General features: G+C 40.4%; 1 protein-coding gene across 1 annotated transcript in view; it reads left to right on the top strand.

The window, feature by feature from the left end:
- Positions 1-13,933, top strand: part of nampt2 (nicotinamide phosphoribosyltransferase 2) — a 31,494-nt gene extending 17,561 nt beyond the window's left edge. The window contains exons 6-11 of the mRNA XM_072666218.1: positions 5,081-5,211; positions 5,964-6,189; positions 8,073-8,192; positions 8,722-8,862; positions 9,517-9,642; positions 10,186-13,933. Of these exons, the coding sequence (XP_072522319.1) occupies positions 5,081-5,211; positions 5,964-6,189; positions 8,073-8,192; positions 8,722-8,862; positions 9,517-9,642; positions 10,186-10,359 (918 nt within the window). The 3' untranslated portion in view covers positions 10,360-13,933. The remainder of the gene's footprint in view (positions 1-5,080; positions 5,212-5,963; positions 6,190-8,072; positions 8,193-8,721; positions 8,863-9,516; positions 9,643-10,185) is intronic.
- Positions 13,934-19,662: the final 5,729 nt, after the last annotated feature.

The raw sequence follows: 19,662 nt of genomic DNA, 5'->3' as shown, positions 1-19,662 counted from the left end.
ACTGTGAAAGCGCTCCTCTTCCATGCTGGTTGCCATTAAGGAGTGTTAGGAGGATGCGCATGGGTTGCCAGCTTTCTGTTTGACCCGATTAATGGGGTGGTGGAGAAATTAATGGTGCCAGACTGAGATGATGACTTCCCCAGATGGATCGCTTCTTTCTCTCAATCGTCCATCATCTTCTATGAACCGAGAGCCTAAGTAAAGACTAGGACTCAAACCCTTGTTTAAAAGCCCAAGTGGCTCATTCCATTACGTATTTTATATTTTACTGAGTGACCCTACTCTTTTAGAGAGGCAGCCTTGGGTTCTAGGTATTGACCAGGTGCAAGAGGTACAAACCGCATATAACATGAGGATAAGTTCTAGGACCGTTGAGTTCATTTATGCTGCTGGCTCAACAGGTTGTAGTTATTAACTGGTTGATCGAGATACAAACTCCAATTAACTAGAGTAAAATGACTCAGACAGACTTAATTCAGTCTTCATAGCATGTTCTGTGATGCACTTACCCCACATAATAGCTAGAACCGGTCAAGACTTTTAGTGTCATTTGAAATAGACCGTATTGGAACTCGCCAAACAATTACTCAGAGCTTCGTACCTCACACTTACCTGGTTAATACCTAAAACTTCAGGACCTGTAAAAAAAAAAAAAAAAAGTAATACCTCTTTTTGTGTGGTTCATTTAATTTGCTTGCTCAAGATCTTGAGTTATTTATGTCAGGATCACAAGATAACTGTCATTATCTTGGGTAAAAGTTAAATTACAATTTATTTACAGTTATACAATTATTTATAAACAATTGTTTTGCAGTAACCATTAGTAGTAACAAGCTTGCTTTACATTTATGTAATGTCACATTTGGAAAGTAAATCAGAAATCAGAACACTGTTAAGTATGGGATCCTTGAGTAACTTTTGGAGGTTCTTCAGTTTGTGTATTGTGTATGACCTAAATACAGAGCCACAAAAACAAACACATGAATTGTTCTATTTTCCTTCATTAAACCGGCGTCGGATGTTGTATTAGTCGTAGTTGAATGTATCGCCCTGTCCTACACACCGTCACGCTGTCTCAATGTTACCCTAATTGCTTCCGTGCTGTACGCTGGCCACGTCCTTCAGACATGCTGTTGGGTTGGACGCTGTGTTTTGCTGGAACAGGTGGCCGGGGGGGGGGGGGGTGAAAAAGAAGGATTAACATGTTTTGCTCTTAAGCAAGTGTCTCAACTCCCTCCTCATTTGGATGTGCTTGGAAGTGTGGAGGCAGCCATAGGTCTATACTGCAGTCCCACCACGGCCTGAAAACTCACCAAGCACTTGAATGAAAACACCTGTACATTCTGCTCATGCATGTAGTTGTCTAATCAGCCAATTGTGTGACAGCAGTTCAGTGCAGAAGTTCATTTAGATCAGGGCCAAGAGCTTCACATCAACCATCAGAATTGGGGAAGAATGTGATCTCCATGATTTTGAACGTGGCATGATGTTGATGTCAGATGAGTGTTTCTAGAACTGCTGGAAGCAGAAACTCCTTGTCGAGGGGTCCCCAGAGAATGGTCAGATAAACACTATGTGCAACTGCGGTGAGCAGTAAAGCATCTCCGAAGGCACAACTCCTCGTCCAGCCTTGAGGCAGATGAGCTACAACAGCGGAAGATTACATCAGGTTTCACTGCAGTCAGCCAAGGACAGAAAGCTGAGGCTGCAGTGGAATCCATGCCATTAAGAATTGAGGCCCTACGCAGTATTAGTGTTGCTCATGTTTCCATCAGTATATAAAAAGTAATGTCAATTTTACATGAAATTTCTATCTCATATGAGTGTTTGTTTTGCAGATACGATATTTATCTACCTCAGTGATTAAATGTGTAGCGTAGTAATAGATCTACTCATCTTCTACCAGAAGATGGTAAAGACTGAAAATGACTTGGAGGCATAAGGGTTCATCATCTCAGTCTAGCTAAATTATTGTATAGATTTTTTTGTTCTCCTGAGAGATGGAGCAGAGCCTGAAGGCCCCTTGGTTTCTATAAGGAGTATCACTGCAACGTAAATATACAAGATCTTGGCCTTTCTTTCTTTGGGAAGTCAATGAGTGAATGAATAAGGAAGGTGAAGAGTGTGGTTTCGCAAAAGACCAGAACCAGAATTTGGATGGAAATGTTGATTCACGTACTGTTCACAGTGGAGGTGAAGTGTATCGATTCCTGTGTTCTTGTTCTCTGGAAGGTTGCTTTGAGAGGGCTTTGGTTGGTATCAAATGCAATTGGTATTCCAGAACAACAAGGCTCTGGGCGTTTTCTGCCAAATGGCAGCCACTCTCTCTGATTACTCTCACTTTACAGGGCATTAACCAAGACTTACTTTCAAGCTGCTTCAGTCAAATCAGGAGGGATTTGTGAAATACCCACTTGGCTTGAGACTGACGGACAGTTAAACTCTCGGTTTAACTCTGTTTTTTTTGTAGTATTATTATGTTGGTAATACAAGCAGTATTATTTGTAAAATAGTTAATTTCCAAGATCTCAATTAATAGTAATATTTGACATTTGGCAGAGAAATATTACCGAAAGAATAGGACTCTCTGGAGCAGATAAACATGAACCTATTGGCATTGTGCCTAATACCAGGCATGGGCTAGAGGGGTATAATAGAGGTGCAGTGATGGTTGGTGCTCCATCCAATACTTTTAGGATGAGTTGGGGGGTGAGATGGAAAGGGGATCATCAAACATCCTAACCGAACACTCTCGCTGCTGAATGCAATCAAATCTTCACCACCAATCCAGTGCTCCTCCAAAATCTAGTAGACTACTTTCTTACATGGACAGTAGAGACAGTTACTCCAACAACAGTAGGATAAACTGTTGGGAGGAGATCTGGTCCAGAGTTTACTTTAGTTTTAAGAGCAGCTTTTTAATTTAACAGTTCTGTTTAGAGTCAAACTGGAGAAAGAGGGAACCCAAAGTGTGGGATGATGTCTGTTACGCTTGAAGGAAGAAGCATCCTGGTTTGGAAGATTTTTATTTATTTTTTCTGCAGCAGGAATTGAACCTCTTGCGCAACTACATAGCAGGATGAGCGATGAGTCTTGATCTGAACCTGATTAAGAATCTCTGGAAGGCCATTGGTGGCAATGTTATGGCTAAGAAACTCAAGTCAAGTCCAATGTTCTGGGATTGTTCTGGGTTGATATGTTCTGGGATTGTCTTTAACTTTGTCTTTTCTGGAAATAAATTTTTTTTTTTTAAAAGATCTTTCCCATGCTTAATTTGGAGCCGCATTAATGGCTAGATGACAAATTCTGGTTAGATGGAAGGACTGCAGTCCACCAACATTTGCACAATTGATTAGGTTGATGTATTTTATTAAGCTAGAGGAGATTAGGTTAGGAGGTCAGCAGAAAGACTTGCGTCAATATTGCAATCTTTCCTTAGTCATGCCGAAGCTTTAAGCCTTTAACACTAGAGTTACCAAACTGTAGACGAAGCTGGAAGAAGTGGTGATGTTCTTCTGGCACAGATGCACTAAAGTCATTAAACTCAAGGACCCCTATGCGTCGTCCTAATTTTTGAAGCCATTAGAAGATGATTTGTAAGGTTCTTTTCTGCGTTTTCTGCAATATAGAGGTTTTTGTTGAATTGACCTGGGTATTTTTAAATGACCTGCTAGTAGAACAGTAGTGTGGTATACCAACAGATAACATTCTAGGTGATGTTCACAATTTACAATTTTCTCAAGCCTGAATGAATCTGAATCTGAATTGTTTTCTAATTTTGATCAGTACTGGAACCCTAAAACCCCTTTGCTGCAATATATAGACCTGTATACTTCATTTACTTAACATTAACATATAAAGTCCCCAGAATATATTATTTGGTATTCAGTACTATGCCTTTCAATAACCAAGAACACTTATTTCAAGAACACTTATTTCAAGAACACTTATTTGCTTGCTGTTGAAGTTCCTTCATGCCCAAGCCAGCCATTTTCCTTAGTTGTGAAGCTGGGAGTTTAGTATCAGGATCTAGAACTTATTATATTTTCCTTTTATTAATTATTGGCACATCATTGTCCTTTACTGTGGATAACCGAGTCAGGATTATCTGGATTGGGCACGTCAATAGATTAGTTAGCAAATTAAAATTGGGCAATTTAAAGCCACCCTGAGCTCAAATTTGACCTTTTTAACCTTTGTATTTCATGTGTAATCAGTTGATCACTTTTAGGTCCACAAAACAGCACTATTGCTAACAAGGTTTTCAGTTTTCATATTATAATCTGTTATAATCGAGTCTCACCAGAATAATAATCACTCAGACCCTGTTTACATCTGGTCACTTCATGAGTATCTGGATAAGGCCAAGACACATAAAAACACATGTGCAAACACACCCAATACACTTTTAAACCAGATCCAAATCCAATCTCTCAAACCACTTCAGAAGGTAGTCTGAGATGCATTTGAGCTACATGTTATAGTGGTGTAAACAAATCCCTCCAAGACTCCTTTAACACCCAAAGCTCCTCCCTGCAACTGAAACTGTAATTATAATAGTAATAACAATGAGCAGGTATGCATATTCCATACCACACAGCAACTGGATTCCAATCTGACAAACCAGAGACACCATTTGACTACCAAGTGTAAATATATGTGGCTAAAGTCTCATCAGGATACAATCCAGATACTATTCATACTACCCTGCAGCTCTGGGCTGTGGAGCAGTGGAACTGTGTTTTCTCTACAGTGCTGGCGCTCTAGCCGATACCTCTGGGATAAGTTTGAGTGGCATTTTTTACTAGAACCAATCATCCATTATCAGTACCTGACCTCACTAATGCTCTCATGGCCGAATGCAATCAGATTTTCACAGCAGTATTCCAAAATCCAGTGTAAGGCCTTTGCAGAAGAGTAGGGGTTGTTACTGCAGACTCCCTAGTATCACCCTTGATTTCAAAAGCTACTCTGGAGGAGCAGGTGTCTACAGGCTTGTGGACGTGTAGTGTATGTTCTCAAAAGCAGCTCAGAGTTGAGGGCCAAGATCTTTGATTGTCTCTCTATTTCTCTTTCTCAGTCAGCGGCACTCGGAGGAGCCGCTCACTTGGTCAACTTCTGCAGCACAGACACAGTGGCTGGACTGCTTATGGCCCAGCGCTACTACAACTGCCCCATGGCTGGATTCTCCATACCTGCTGCAGAACACAGGTGACCCATCCACTTGCTTCTTTTGGTTCCATAAAGAACCTTGTTCGTAATAGAGATTGAGTGTGAGCATGAAGAACCTTTCCAAATGTCTACAGATCATATTGAATGTTTTATCTCCTATGAAAGTAGCATCTCAAAGCGACTTTGCTACATCATCAAGAAAAAACAAAATATTTCCCACAGTATTTCTCCTTACACCCTGTTAACTGGTCACGAGTACGCCTGGTTGGGGGTTCAGTGAAGCAGATGTCTATTCAGTTCTTATTCTGCCTTTTATTTCCTGACTTCCTCAGCAGCGTCTTTGCTGTCGTCGTTTAATTTTCCTGCCTCCTGGGCAGCTATCAGAACATCTGGCACTGACTCATCGGCCTCCTCTGGCACTGTCGCCCGACGAAGTGTTCACACTGATTCACTCAGATTCCTTCAAAACAGCAGATTCACTGACTCACTCTCTTAACTCCGCAGAACTAAAGCTGCACTGGAGCTCTTCCAGCTCATGTGATTGCCTGGCAGAGCAGCGTCTCTGTTTGGATGCAGACTGCAATTCTGAACATGTGTTTCTCTTCTAAAGACCTTAAGAAAGATCTGGTCTGACCACCCCCCTTCCAGAGCCCTGAAGAAAATGCATTAAATGGGTGAAAGACTTCAAGCTTTCTGAAGTGATGGTAGAAAAGGAATAACCATGGGGATCTTGAGACTAAAGCTCAGTGTATGGTCTAATATCTCTGGTGTTTGTTTGTTTGTGTGTGTAGCACCATCATCTCCTGGGGTCGAAGCAGAGAGAAGGAAGCGTACGAGTACCTGCTGGACCAGTTCCCCACCGGTCCAGTGGCTGTAGTCAGCGACAGCTACGACATCTTCAAGGCCTGCAAACACATCTGGGGCGACAAGCTGAAGGAGAGAGTGATGGAGCGCAGTGAAGACTCAGTGCTCGTCATTCGCCCAGACTCTGGAGACCCCACAGAGACACTGCTGGAAGTAGGTGCCACCTGCTGAGAAACTGGCACAATGGCTGCATTTGCATTGAAACCCCTATTGCTCAGTTAAAGCCACATTATGTAGAAACTGTACTTTTGAAATAGCAGCTTCAGAATCACATTGATGCTCCACAGATGGCAACAGGGAGAATGGTGTCTTGGTCATTGCCACACCTGACCCTGGAACACTGCTTCTGCACCTTGTAACTTTGATAGAGCTAAACAAAACCTCTCGCACTGCGTAACCCTGTAATACCAGAGTAATATTTGTCTAAAATCGTATTCAGTATATTTACCCTTTCGCCTCTGTCCAGATGCTTCTAAACCTTCAGATGCTGCTTCTGTATCTCTTAGCTTGTCAACAAATGCTTGTGTACAGCTGTCTATGAGTAAGTGCTCATAGCGGGATCTGTGTTTATTGCAGTGGAGTAAATGAAGTTGGTTAGTCTGTATGCTAGTTGGTTAGCACAATAGCTAATTCAGCTGTAGTAGTTTTAAAGCTTTAAGATCTATAACTGTACTAAAATATCAGCTACATTAGCTATTATGCTAGCAAGCTACCACAGGCCCTTTTCAACATGAGTCTCTTTCTTTAAAACAGTGCAGAAACGAGTGTTTTCCTCATTAAAAGCTCATTATTTGGATCGTATTGAGCGTTACAGTGCCTTTCGAGGCACGTTTTAGGAACTGGAATATCACTAAAATAAAAGCTGCATATTAGGTTGAGGTTCCATCAGCTCTGAACAAGACAATACGAACAATTCTGAGAAAAATCTTTTTTGCAGTATTTGCAGATAGAACAACTGTGAACACAATGGGTCTGGGAACAAGTCCAGTAATTTACTGGTGCCTGCAGTGCTGTTACAGGAACACTTGATCAGTCATACGACCTGATTTATTATACCATGGATGACCATTATCCATTATGGGTGTCCTCGGAGCATGTATGAAAGTGATTTTCATGCAGACGCCTAGTCTGTAATGTAAAAGAAGCCTGTCTCAGTCTGCTGTCCAGCTTATGACTAGTTGCTTTTATTGTATGGACAAAAATATTGGGACACCTGCTCATTCACTGTTTTTTTTCTATATTAAGGGTAATAAGAAAAGACTTTAGCTTGCATTTGTTGGAGTAACTGTTTCTACAGGAAAGAAGGCTTTTTACTAGGTTTTAGACCATTGTTGTGAGGATTTGATTGCATACCAGCAACAAAGACATTAGTGAGGTCAGGATGTTGGATGAGCACCACCCCACCTCATCCCAAAACTTCCCAAACTCCTCCCAAAAGTACTGGATGAATCGCCAACCATCATTCCAGAGAACACAGTTCTTTCACTGCTCCACAGCTCAATGCTTGGGGGTATTTTCTTACATTGGCTTTTATTGAACTTGCCATTTTGGAGATGTTTAGATTAGTTCTTTCCCTACTTGGCATTATAATCACAGCTGAACCTGTTTAATGGGGAAAGAAGAAATTTATTTTTTACCCCTTCCCCTAATCAGTAACACTCAAAAAACGTGTCCTAAAGCTACACTTTCAACCGTTAAGTGTGTCTGCTACAAATGAACTCTCTTCAGTTTGAGAACCTGTCCTTTAGCCCTCCTTCCCTTCTACAGTGGGAGTTTCCTTCACAAGAGCAGTGTAAGGCATCCTGCAGTACGTCACTGTATTGATTTGCTGGTGGCCACCTTGCGCCTTGTTTAGAGTGATTGGATTTTGCAGCCTGAGCAAGAGCTTCTCTCCAAGTCTGTGACTCATTATTGATTAACTTATGATGTCATACCGAGCCTTTTTCAAGCTCTTGTGTTACGTGTGTAATCGAAAGATAAAAATCATAACCCTCCTCTCTCTCTTTCTGTTTGTCTGTCTCTGTCTCTCTCTTTAGGTGATAAAGATTCTAGAGAAGTGTTTTAGCTGCTCTCTGAACTCTGTAGGGTATAAGGTGCTTCCATCATATCTGCGCATCATTCAGGGTGATGGGATTGATCTCTGCTCCGTTGATGAGGTAAGCAGGATCGATCACAATCGTGACCACGGTTGTGAACTTCATTTAAATTCAGCTGCTGCTGCTGTAATTAAATAGCTAAATGAATTGCAGCTTTGACCCCATTGGCAAAAATGTTACTTGGAATTCACTATTGTGGAAAATACTACATTGATACTAGGGGTGTAAAAAATATCAATTATATGGAATATTGTGATATTGTATTTTGCAATACTGTACCAATTCCTGTTCATCACCAATTCCTGTAACAAAAACAGTTTTCTTAACAAAAAAATCATTTCTTCAACCTTTATCTGTAACATACAGCTGCTTACCAAAGATCGTTGCAACATGTTTTTGTTGGGTGGGGGCACAAACCATGTTGAAACACTTAATACGTAATAAAAGCCAATGGGCAGTTGCTTCAGCAATGCCGTGTCTGTGGCAATCCGCAGCACACTGGAGAATTCCTATAAGAATGGGAATAATTTGGAAAACCTTTGTATTACATGTTGAACCCCACTTTATTGTCTTGTGTGGCTGTTCTCAGATCCTGAAGAAGCTCAGCGATGAGGGCTGGAGCGCAGAGAATGTGTTTTTCGGCTGTGGAAGTGCTCTGCTGCAAAAGCTCAACAGAGACACATTAAATTGTGCTTTCAAGTGCAGCTATGTGGAAACCAACGGGAAGGGGGTGAGTTAGCTTTTCACTTACCTGTGGGTCTGCACAGGGCCGCATTTGGCTTTCGTCATTGTGACGTTAGCTTTTTTAAAAAGATGTTTTTATATTTAAAAAATATGTTTTAATAATAAAACATTGTTGTGTTCTATTATTATTTTGAATAGTACTACTATTATATAATAAAAATATTTATTATATATTTGTAGATATTACAATTGTATTTATCATGTATTATAATATATTAATTATTATAATAATTATGGATTATTATTGAACTTATATAATTATGCTATATATATTATAGTAATTGCCCATATAAAATATAAATGTATAAATATGAAATATTAATAAAACTACAAAAATAAGTATTATTAATATGAATAAAACAAAATATCTCAAATCGCTAAGACTATCTTTTTTAGAAAAAAATATAAATACAATTTTTAGTTTGATATTTATTTATTTATTTATTTATTTATATTCTATCAATAATAAAATTTTGTTCATGCCATGTGGTTCCACTTGTTTCTAGTGACTCTCTTCTAAAGATGTAAAATGGGACAGTTTTATGGACCAACTGACCCTGTGCAAGCACTGCTTTCATGAACCAGAATTGTGTGAACTTATGTTAAACACATGTTTGTGTGTGTTTGTGTGTGTGTTTAGATGGATGTGTATAAGCAGCCAGTGACCGACCCATCTAAAGGATCAAAGCGAGGTCGTCTATCTCTGAGGAGAAACTCAGACGGGTTTATAGAGACAGTGGAGAGGGGCGTGGGCAAACCTGAGGAGGTAAGAACTCTGGTTTTATGAAAGTGAAGAGAACTTCACAAACCCCTGTTTCATAAGTAAGACCTGACTAATGGGATAATTGTGCCAAATACCAATATCCAATATTCAGAAGCCAAATAGGTAACATTGATCAATATCAGTTCTCAATTGTCAGATTTTATCTGAAGTTCTTATATAATACATAGGTTACTCGTATTACAGAGGAGAGCCAATGTAGTGTTAGGAGTCGTGTCCAAGGACTCTTATTGGTGTGGCACAGCATAGTCACCCAGACTGGGAACCCCAGTCTCCCACATGGTGTGGTACCAGTAGTGTTACCTGGTGGTGTTACCTTACACCATTACTGTATTCATTAGAACATCTCCAAAGTTCTCCTCATGGAGTCTAGTATTATTTGGAGTTCTCATCTTATCAATACCTAGTTTGGTAAATTAGTGATTAATGATGGTAAATCAGGTGAGCTGCTGCTGAAGGAATTGACACATCCTGTTCAATTAATCTGCTTTGTAATGGTTGTTTTTATTATTGTATCCGTGCGTGCAGGACATGCTGGTGACTGTGTTTGAGAACGGGACCATTCTGCAGGAGTACACTCTGGACGAGATCCGAAAAAACGCCAGACTGTGGGAGGAAGACCTGAGCCCTGCTCAGCATAACCAGGACCACCCCACCACCCTGGAGATCCACCAGAAGCACATCATGAACGGGGTGCACTGATCAGCCCTGCACTGGCACTGTTCATAACACAGCAAACCCCCCACCCCACCCCACCCCATTAACAACGGACCAATTGATTCCCTGGCCCTCCCCCATTCTCATTATGTATCTTCTGTGTCTATTTGTTCAGAGCAGATATGTGGTCCATCCTTCACAAATTTGTCGACCATATTGGGGCTGATCTCAGATCAGGCTTTCACATATCTTCATAATATCAGCTTTGGCTTGCCAGTTATTTATTACCTTATCCCACACAAATGAACTATTAAATGAGCTATTATCTTAACCTGGAAGTACTGCAGTGTTTTTGCAGTAGTGAAATGAGCTACTAGTAGAGAAATTGTCACTTGAGTTGAAGGAACCGTAATTAACGAGATGTACAGTGTGTGTGTGTATACATATATACATACATGCTGTAGAGTTGCTGGCCAACTGTTTGGCTCTATGAGTGTTCTCCACTTGCTGATTAGTCTAAAATCAGTGCACACAGCCTAAAATCTAACAAGCTGTTTTTGTTTTTTTAAATTATTTAACAAAAACTTTATGTATTCATATACATTGACATAAAACAACTAAACTACAAATAATAACTTCCTACCACATTTTATGCCTAACTTTGAAATGCCAAATAATGCTGTTGGTGCTCGGAAGGCGGACGCACCAATAGTGTAACATCAGCAGGTGTTTATTTATTTTTTTAATTATTTTTTTACTTTTTTAGACTGTTGTCCATAACGCAGTTAAGGCATCACCAGGATGACACATGGCCGAAAGAAGGAAAAGTCCTGTGGTGATCCAACGATGGCCATCTCTAAGTCTTTGAGGTCTGGGGAAAGACATAGCCCCTTCATGCTGATCTAGGACCAGCCTCTTGATCTCAGAACAGATTTAAAGGCAAATCTCACAGAGATAAAGCTTATGCATCTCAGAATCGTTGGGTACACCACATGCTCAAAATGTTCTTTTAATTTTAAAATTTCTATGCAGGATATGTCGAAAAAAAACTTTTATTTTGCAAAGCCTCGAATTCCACGCTCCTCATACTTGTACAGAGATTCACATTAACCTGCACATAGACAATGCCAAATGTGAAATAACGTCACTGGTTAAGGCTGGACTTAAAGACTGGACTAACATATAAGAGGCCTGATCTCAGGCCTTTGAGCATGCTCTATAATAATGCTGCACCGGAAGAGTTGTTTTTCTCCTCTCGCACTAAAATCTGTATAAATGAGAAGGATGTGTGTGTGTATGTGTGTTTAAAAGTCTTGAGACTTAAAGGAATGCTGTAGCATTTTTCAGCCTAATCTCTATCTGCCACATCTGCAGCATAAGCTCGTTCATCACAGTAATTTTACTGTGTTTCAACAGAAAACCTGTTGACCTCTTCTTTTTTTTTTTCCTCACTTGTACAAGAAGCCAGTGGGCAGTTGCTGAAATCTGCAAAAAACATGTTGACGAGAAAGATGTACTGCTAGATGTACTGTAGAACATCATTAAGTTAATTGTTAAGATATAAAGTCTTGTGTAATTTGTCCTTTCATAGATGGGACTAGTTTTCCAGAGGGAAGAATATGTTCTAATGTGTTGCCAGTAAAGTGGGTTGTCGTGATGTGCCAGAAAACCTTAGTCTAATCTTATCCTGAAACTGTGTTAAGGGGTGGGCGACATGGCATAAAATGTTATCCTGATACTTAAAGACTTGAGTGGTTCCCTAAAAACCTCACATTTCTGTTATGAACAGACACGGTTATTTTTGGGACCAAAAGTGGTTCTCATACGGCATCTCAAATTAAAAAAACAAACAAAAAAAAAACCCTTTGACCCTTTGAACATGATTATATTTGAGTGTACACTGTTTTAATGTATACTACTCTCTCAAACTCAAGAATTTCATTATGCCCAATTCAGTTTAATTTCTAAAGAAATATGTAGTTGTTCAGTATTTTTTTTATTTGATTAAGTATTGAAAATATCCTCAACATTCCAGAAAAGTGTATTGTGTATCACAAGTTAACATTTATCATGTTGACGATAAAATGTATCATCAAAATGTAAAGTCTGTAGAGTTTTGTCCCAGAATTCAGCAACTGCCCCATTGACTTCTATTAGTAAGTGTTCCATTCTTTTCCAAAAACAGGGAAGCCTGTTGAAATTCTGATCCATGCTATTCAACCCTATGCTTTCGAAGGAGCGGACGGAGATCCGGTTTGAGAAGCGTTGGAGTGTTCCTTTAAAGCTGAGAGAAATGGGCCTGTGGCCTCATTGAGCTGCTGACACTGCCTTAACAACCACTCAAACTACGGTGCTGGAGGCTCTTTAGCTCTCTCTGTCTGTCTCTCTCTCTCTCTCTCTCACCCCCTCTCTCTTTCTTTTACTCTGTGTATCTCTCGGGCTCTCTCTCTCTCGCTCTCACTCACTCTCACGCTCTACCTGCTCCCACATCCACTGATTTAACCTGCACGTCGGACACACATGGATGACTGCTCGTTTTTTTTTTTGTTTTTTTTTTTCCTTCCCTGTTTTTCTTGTTTTCTTGTTCTGTTGTCGGCTGAGCTGCCGGCACATCTGTCTGTTTGTCTGTGTGTCTGTTCGTCCGTCAGTCAGGTAGAGAATGGAGTGGCTTTCATTCGACAACCCCCTTATTCTGTGCTTTCATCCTCAACCGTTCGGTCAGGATCGGCACGTCATTTTCCTGTTTGATTGGTTCTGATCAGATATGAGAGATGAAGCAGTTGACCCTACCTCTTTTTTTTCTATGCTAATAATACTGTACATGAATCTGAGATACTATTAGTAATTACGCTAAAGTTGGGATGTCTTATGCTGTTGTGTAAATACTCTTTAAGATTGTAGTTTGTAGTAATAGTATTTTCAGCTTTTAGAATTTCACTTTTTTTTGGGAGGTTTTACAAAAGTGATATTTTGTATTAAAAAAATAATAAATATGCTTCATTTTCTGCTCCTAATACTTTTTTTTGTTTAATATCCTGTTTATCTTGTTCTTAACTTTATTGTAGTCTTTTATTATAGCCAAGTCATGTGACAAATTGCACAACCCATGAGACCCCTTTGTCTGTGTTTTGTGTGTTTTTTTTTTTTTTTTGTTTGCTTGGTTTTTTTTATTTATTTTATTATAAATGCACGACTATGTCTAAATGTTTGTGGACACCCCTTCTATATAATACATTTAGTAGAATAGGACTCTTTGGAGCAGATAAACATGAATTTATTGGCACCATGCTGCCTAATGCCAGGCGTGGGCTAGAGTGGTATAAAGCCCCCCAGCATTGAGGAGCTGTATAGCAGTGGAAGAACTGTGTTGTCTAGAATGATGGATGGTGCTCCATCCAATACTTTTGGGATGAGTTGGTGATGAGGTGGGGTGGTGATCGCCTAACACTAACACTTTTGTTGCTGAATGCAATAAAATGCCAGCAGCAGTGCTCCAGAGTCTAGTAGAAAGCCTTCTTACAGTTACTCCAGCAAAAAACTTTTTATTTATTTTAATATCCTGGATTTTGGAAGAAACAATAAAATGAGCAGGTGTCCCAATACTTTTGGGCCAAACATGCCTTCTGTTACTATGCCCAAATAATGAAACTTTGGATTCATCTGTCTTGGACATAATGTTTTAATGCTCAGACTCCTCTGTGTCTGTAACCTTCTATCTGAAGGCCTCAGAGAGCTCCTTGGACCTGGCTGTGTTGATCGTTACCACTCGCTTTAATAATCAAGGTTTAATTAATAAAAGCTCCTCCAGAATCCTCTCTAACCATGTTCTAATCATCTGCACCTGATTTTAATTTTAGACATTTTAAATGGTAATAAATTTTGGATTTTGTAACCTTTTACTCACACGAAATGTAATTAATCTGTTAATTACATTTTACATATAGTTTAAGTCAGTTGTATGTGTTTAGTTATATTACATCCATCTCTCAAAATTGTTCAAATGAAGGTCAAATGTTCATATATTCAAACGTTCAAAAAGACAGGTTTTTCAGGGGGTGTCCTAATTTTTTCACATGACCCTATCCTGTCTTTAATTTAAGACTGACACACTGGTGTCTCCTCCAGGTTTCATGTAGTTTGGAGAGCCTTCCTCTAAGCTGAAAGGGAGGATGACTTTGACTGGTGCCGCTGTAAGCATGCTGGAATTCTCCGCTAGCTGTTCCTAATCAGATATAAATAGAGGGACGTCCTTTCGGCCAGCCTGTGGACCACATAGCTGTCATGGCTCAAATTAAATGGCAGTACAGCTGGGGCTCTGTTCGTTTCTCTAGGAATGGAAAACGACTTGCTTTCTTTGCTCCTTGGCCTACAGCACATGTTTATTAGCTCACATTCACACATTCAGCGGAAAAGTGCACATTGGGTGTGTGGGTGTCCACATATTTTTGGCCACGACTGACCATTTTAATGACTAAACTGCATGAATCTTTCTTCTATGATGAGAGTCCTTTAGTCCAAAAGTCAAGACTGCACTGCAGTAGTGGAGGAGGGTGGGAAGGGGGTTGGGGGGTCCTCCTATTGGTCAGTCTTGGTGGGTGATCTTTGGTCTGGGTTATCTGATAATGGGAATTTGTGCTTTGTGAAGAAGCCTGCTGATTATTTTCTGCTTGGCTGTGTTTCATCTTCCTCACAAAGGTCACCGAGGCCTTGCTAATTTACTGATGGGGTGAACCGGACATGTTGGACATGGTGGAGAATGGAGGCTGCGGAGGAGATGGTTTAGAAGATATGAGCTTAGTGATCTCGATTCAGCTTGTCCAGCCAATCTATTTTGCAGCTATTTTGCTCCACCTCCAACACAATCTGCTCAGTTTCAGTCACCGCCGCTTGTAATACGTTACAAAAGTCAACTGTGGGCATCACAAACCCACCGGCCCTCCCCCCAGCCCTCACCAGACTAGTGTTTTGGCTGCAGAGCGCCGCAGACGCATCTACGCACCAGGCTCACAACAGTGTAGTGTACTTCTGCAGGCTATACTGTAGACACTGTGTTGACTCGTAGGATTCTTCCCAGGTTGTCCAGTAGGTGTAATGCTTCAACAGCAACAGTGCAGCTCATGAACTTGAGTCATGAGTTGCTACTCCATGTAATGAACAGAAAGGATGCAGTGCAGGTCCTGCAGATGACTGCAACCAGCCAGCAGAGGCGCTAGACCTTTAGCTTTGAGACATTGCACTGTCCATGTTTTCTACAGTCATTGCTACAGACTGTAGTGGGCAGAATTATGGGCAGAATTATTGGGACACTTGCTCATTCCTTGGTCTTCTGAAATCAAGGGTACTTTTTTTGGAGTAACTGTCTCTACTGTCCAGGAAAGGTGGCTTTCAGCTAGATTTTGGAGCATTGCTGCGAGGATTTGATTGCATTTAGCGACAGGGGAGTTAGTGAGGTCAGGATACTGGATGATCACCAACCCAGCTCATCCGCAACTCCCCAACTTATCCCAAAAAGTACTGGATGGAGCACCAACCATCATTTCAGAGAAAACTGTTCATTCCCATCTAGACCACTTCAGCTGGCATTAGGCAGCATGGTGCCATCAGGTTCATGTTTGTCTGCTCCAGCCAGTCCTATTGTTTTGGCAGTGCTTCTCTACAGGAACTAGACAAACTGTGTTTGTGTGTGAGTGCATTAGCAGATCTGCAAATCTGTAAGCAATGAGTGCAACTTAAAAGTTGCTGAATGCATTCCTTAGAAGGGGTGTCCACATATATTTGGACATGTGGTGTATGTGCCTTGTTTTATGTGCCTTAAATCTTTTGAATGGTGGACTCTACATGTAAAGCACGGACCGATCTTATTTGACGTACACTGGGACGTCTTTAAAGAGTAGAGCAGATGCTTGGCATTCCCAGACGATTAGCCTTATTAGCTGTTGTGAGGAATGAGCAGAGCAAAACCACTGCAAGGCCAAGGTCGTTAACGACGGTTAAGTGGTGTGAAAGAGACAGTCATCACAACTCTGATGTCCAGAGGAGAGCCTCCTCACACAGTAAACTTGTAGATTAGCTCAGGGCTAACATTCTAGCGAGTAGCTAGCACATTACTGCAGAATGCAGATTGGTTCTTTGCTGTAATGATGCTTCTTGGCAATAAATCTTACACTGTTGAAAAGATGGCAACGCAATGCAGTCATCAGAGACAACCTCCAGAATTTGGGGATGGAGAGGATGGAAGGGCCTGCCAGCAGTCCTGCCCTCAACCCCATTGAACACTTGTGGGATGCCAAAGTGACCAACACAACCACGTTGGCTGACTTGCGACAAAGGCTGGGTTGCTATCCCATACCAGTGTGGCCAGACCAGGCTGGTGACCAGCATGAGAAGGAGGTGCCAGGCTGTTGTGGCTGTGTATGGTTCTTCCAGATGCTACTGAGGCTCCTGCTTGTTAAATGAATAAATTGTTAAATTGCCAATATTGTCTTGTTTCTTCAAACTTCAATCATCCAGTCCTCCAAACACCAAACGGGTCAATGGCAGAATGAGCTGTTTGGCGTTGGCAGGGAGGTTTTGTCAAATTTTTCATGGGCACCACCGACATACTCAGCTCTGCTGCTCGTCCTGCAAATTCATGTTCCTTACAAATGTGGCACCATTTAAAAGGGAAATTAGTAATATAAGATTTATTGCCAATAAGCATTATCACAACAAAGAAAAAATCCTTACTTTTTGTGCTACGTTTATAAGACCTAATGCAGCTTCTAGCGCCATTGCTAGCCTGTGAAGCAGGAATGGGTTTGTGTGGCTTTGGAAAAGCTGTGTCTGTGTAAAAGCTCCTCTCCCACCTACCTCGGAAAAAAAAGAGAAACTGACCACAGTCCAAGCTGGTCACAAGGTTTCAATACAGACAGAAAGAGGCGACTGTTTTGGCCTCCTCTGCAGCCTGCATGAAAAACCATGCTGAATTGTTTGAGAGTGCTTCTAAGGTAAAAACAACACACCCTGTAAATCCAGCTGAAGAGACAGGTCCTGCTAGAACTGATGTACCTCAGATATGTCTGGGAGTGGCTGTGTGTAGTGTGGTGGTAACTAAAGAGATTTTGCAATCCCACATTGTTGTCATTTGGTGTGACCTCAGCTCATCTCAAGAGACGTTGAAATAATGTTTGCGGTGGGGGAATTCTGAGGCCTGAAGGTGGAGGAGGGGTACCACGTTCCTTTTGGTTTTTCTCCAACATTACAAAGAGGCTCAGGAAAATGTGTTACAAGTAGTAAATAATTAAATAAGACAGAGACAGATGAGAGATTTGGACTAACTATGGACCAAGCAATGGACTAGCTTTCATTAAAATGAGTACACTATATGTCCAAATGTTTGTGGACACCCCTTCTCACGAATGCTTTCAGATACTTCAAGTTGCACGTGAGCTAAAATGGTATAAAGCAGTGGAGTAGTGGAAGTGAGTTCCCTGGAATGATGCTTTTGGGATGAGGGGGAGAGTTGAGGATAAGGATGGGGTGGTGGTCATCAAACATTCTGACCTCACTATCGCTGCTCTTGTTGCTGAATGCAATCAAATCCTCACAGCAATGCTCCAAAATCTTGTAGAAAGCCTTCTTCACTGGACAGTAGACAGTTCCTTCAACGAAAGCAGGATAAGCTCCGGTTTTTAGTCCCTGGAAGAAACAATGAATGAACAGGTGTCCCAATACTTTTGTCCATCTGGTGTACATTTGTACCTAAATGCCTGAAAGCTTTTTCTACAGTCAGCAGAACTGAGAACATTTTATGAAGAGATCTTATGAATGTCATAAAGTCATGCAGTAGAATGGAGCCCTCTATTGGTTATTTATAAGCATTGCAGTTTCTATCTCTCATTATAGACCTCCCATGGACCACAATTTCTAATACCTAAATGTTAATATTAAAATATTAGAATAAATATTAAATAAGACAAGATACATTCAGTAATTGCCATACATTATTAGAATTACCAATTATATATATATATATATATATATATATATATATATATATATATATATATATATATATAGCAGAATGGCGTATTGATCCAATACAAATACTGAAAATGACAGTGAAACAGTGGCTCTTCAGATTATTCTACTGTCTTTAATAAAGGCAATGGTTCTATATAGATCATTGATCAATGCTTCAGTGATTCATTGTCTGAGTCATTTGTACAGGTCTTGTGAGCATTTTTATGGACCTAAATAATACCAGAATTTATCAGGCTTTATCAGAGCTCAGTAACACTGAGATAAATAACTGATCAGCACAGTGATTTATCAGTCTACTCAGGCTTTAGCAGAGCTCAGTAACACTGAGATAAATAACTGATCAGCACAGTGATTTATCAGTTTACTCAGGCTTTAGTAGAGCTCAGTAACACTGAGATAAATAACTGATCAGCACAGTGATTTATTAGTTTACTCAGACTTTAGCAGAGCTCAGTACCACTGAGATAAATAACTGATCAGCACAGTGATTTATCAGTCTACTCAGGCTTTAGTAGAGTTCAGTAACACTGAGATAAATAACTGATCAGCACAGTGATTTATCAGTCTATTCAGGCTTTAGCAGAGCTCAGTAACACTGAGATAAATAACTGATCAGCACAGTGATTTATCAGTTTACTCAGGCTTTAGTAGACTTCAGTAACACTGAGATAAATAATTGATCAGCACAGTGATTTATTAGTTTACTCAGACTTTAGCAGAGCTCAGTACCACTGAGATAAATAACTGATCAGCACAGTGATTTATCAGTCTACTCATGCTTTAGCAGAGTTCAGTAACGCTGAGATAAATAACTGATCAGCACAGTGATTTATCAGTCTACTCAGGCTTTAGTAGAGTTCAGTAACACTGAGATAAATAACTGATCAGCACAGTGATTTATCAGTCTACTCAGGCTTTAGTAGAGTTCAGTAACACTAGAGTAACAGTAACACAGAAAAACTGAAACTTCCTTGAATATCCAAGAGTTTGAGGATTGGGCATCCTTGGCCTATAAGCTCTTGTAAGAACCTCTAACTACCTCACTGGTTCCAACCAGAGCCCTTTAGCTTTAATCTCCTGAAGGAACCTTTTTATTTAGCCAGCCCTCAAGCCTCTTTGGAGGTTCCTAGAAAAATTCAAAGGTTAAAAACGTATGGTTCCTTTCATGTCCAAGAGTTTGAGGATTGAGCACCTTTGTTTTACACCTGCAGGAACCTCACTTGTTCCAATCACAGCACTTCAGCTCTTGTCTCCTGAAAGAACCCTTTTCATTTTTAGTGAAAATAATAGTCACCACTCCATCCGGTACTTGATGGGATGAGCTGG

This window comes from Salminus brasiliensis, chromosome 21 (assembly GCF_030463535.1).
Source record: "Salminus brasiliensis chromosome 21, fSalBra1.hap2, whole genome shotgun sequence".
Classification (NCBI taxonomy): domain Eukaryota; kingdom Metazoa; phylum Chordata; class Actinopteri; order Characiformes; family Bryconidae; genus Salminus; species Salminus brasiliensis.
This window is presented reverse-complemented; position numbering and strand designations above follow the sequence as displayed.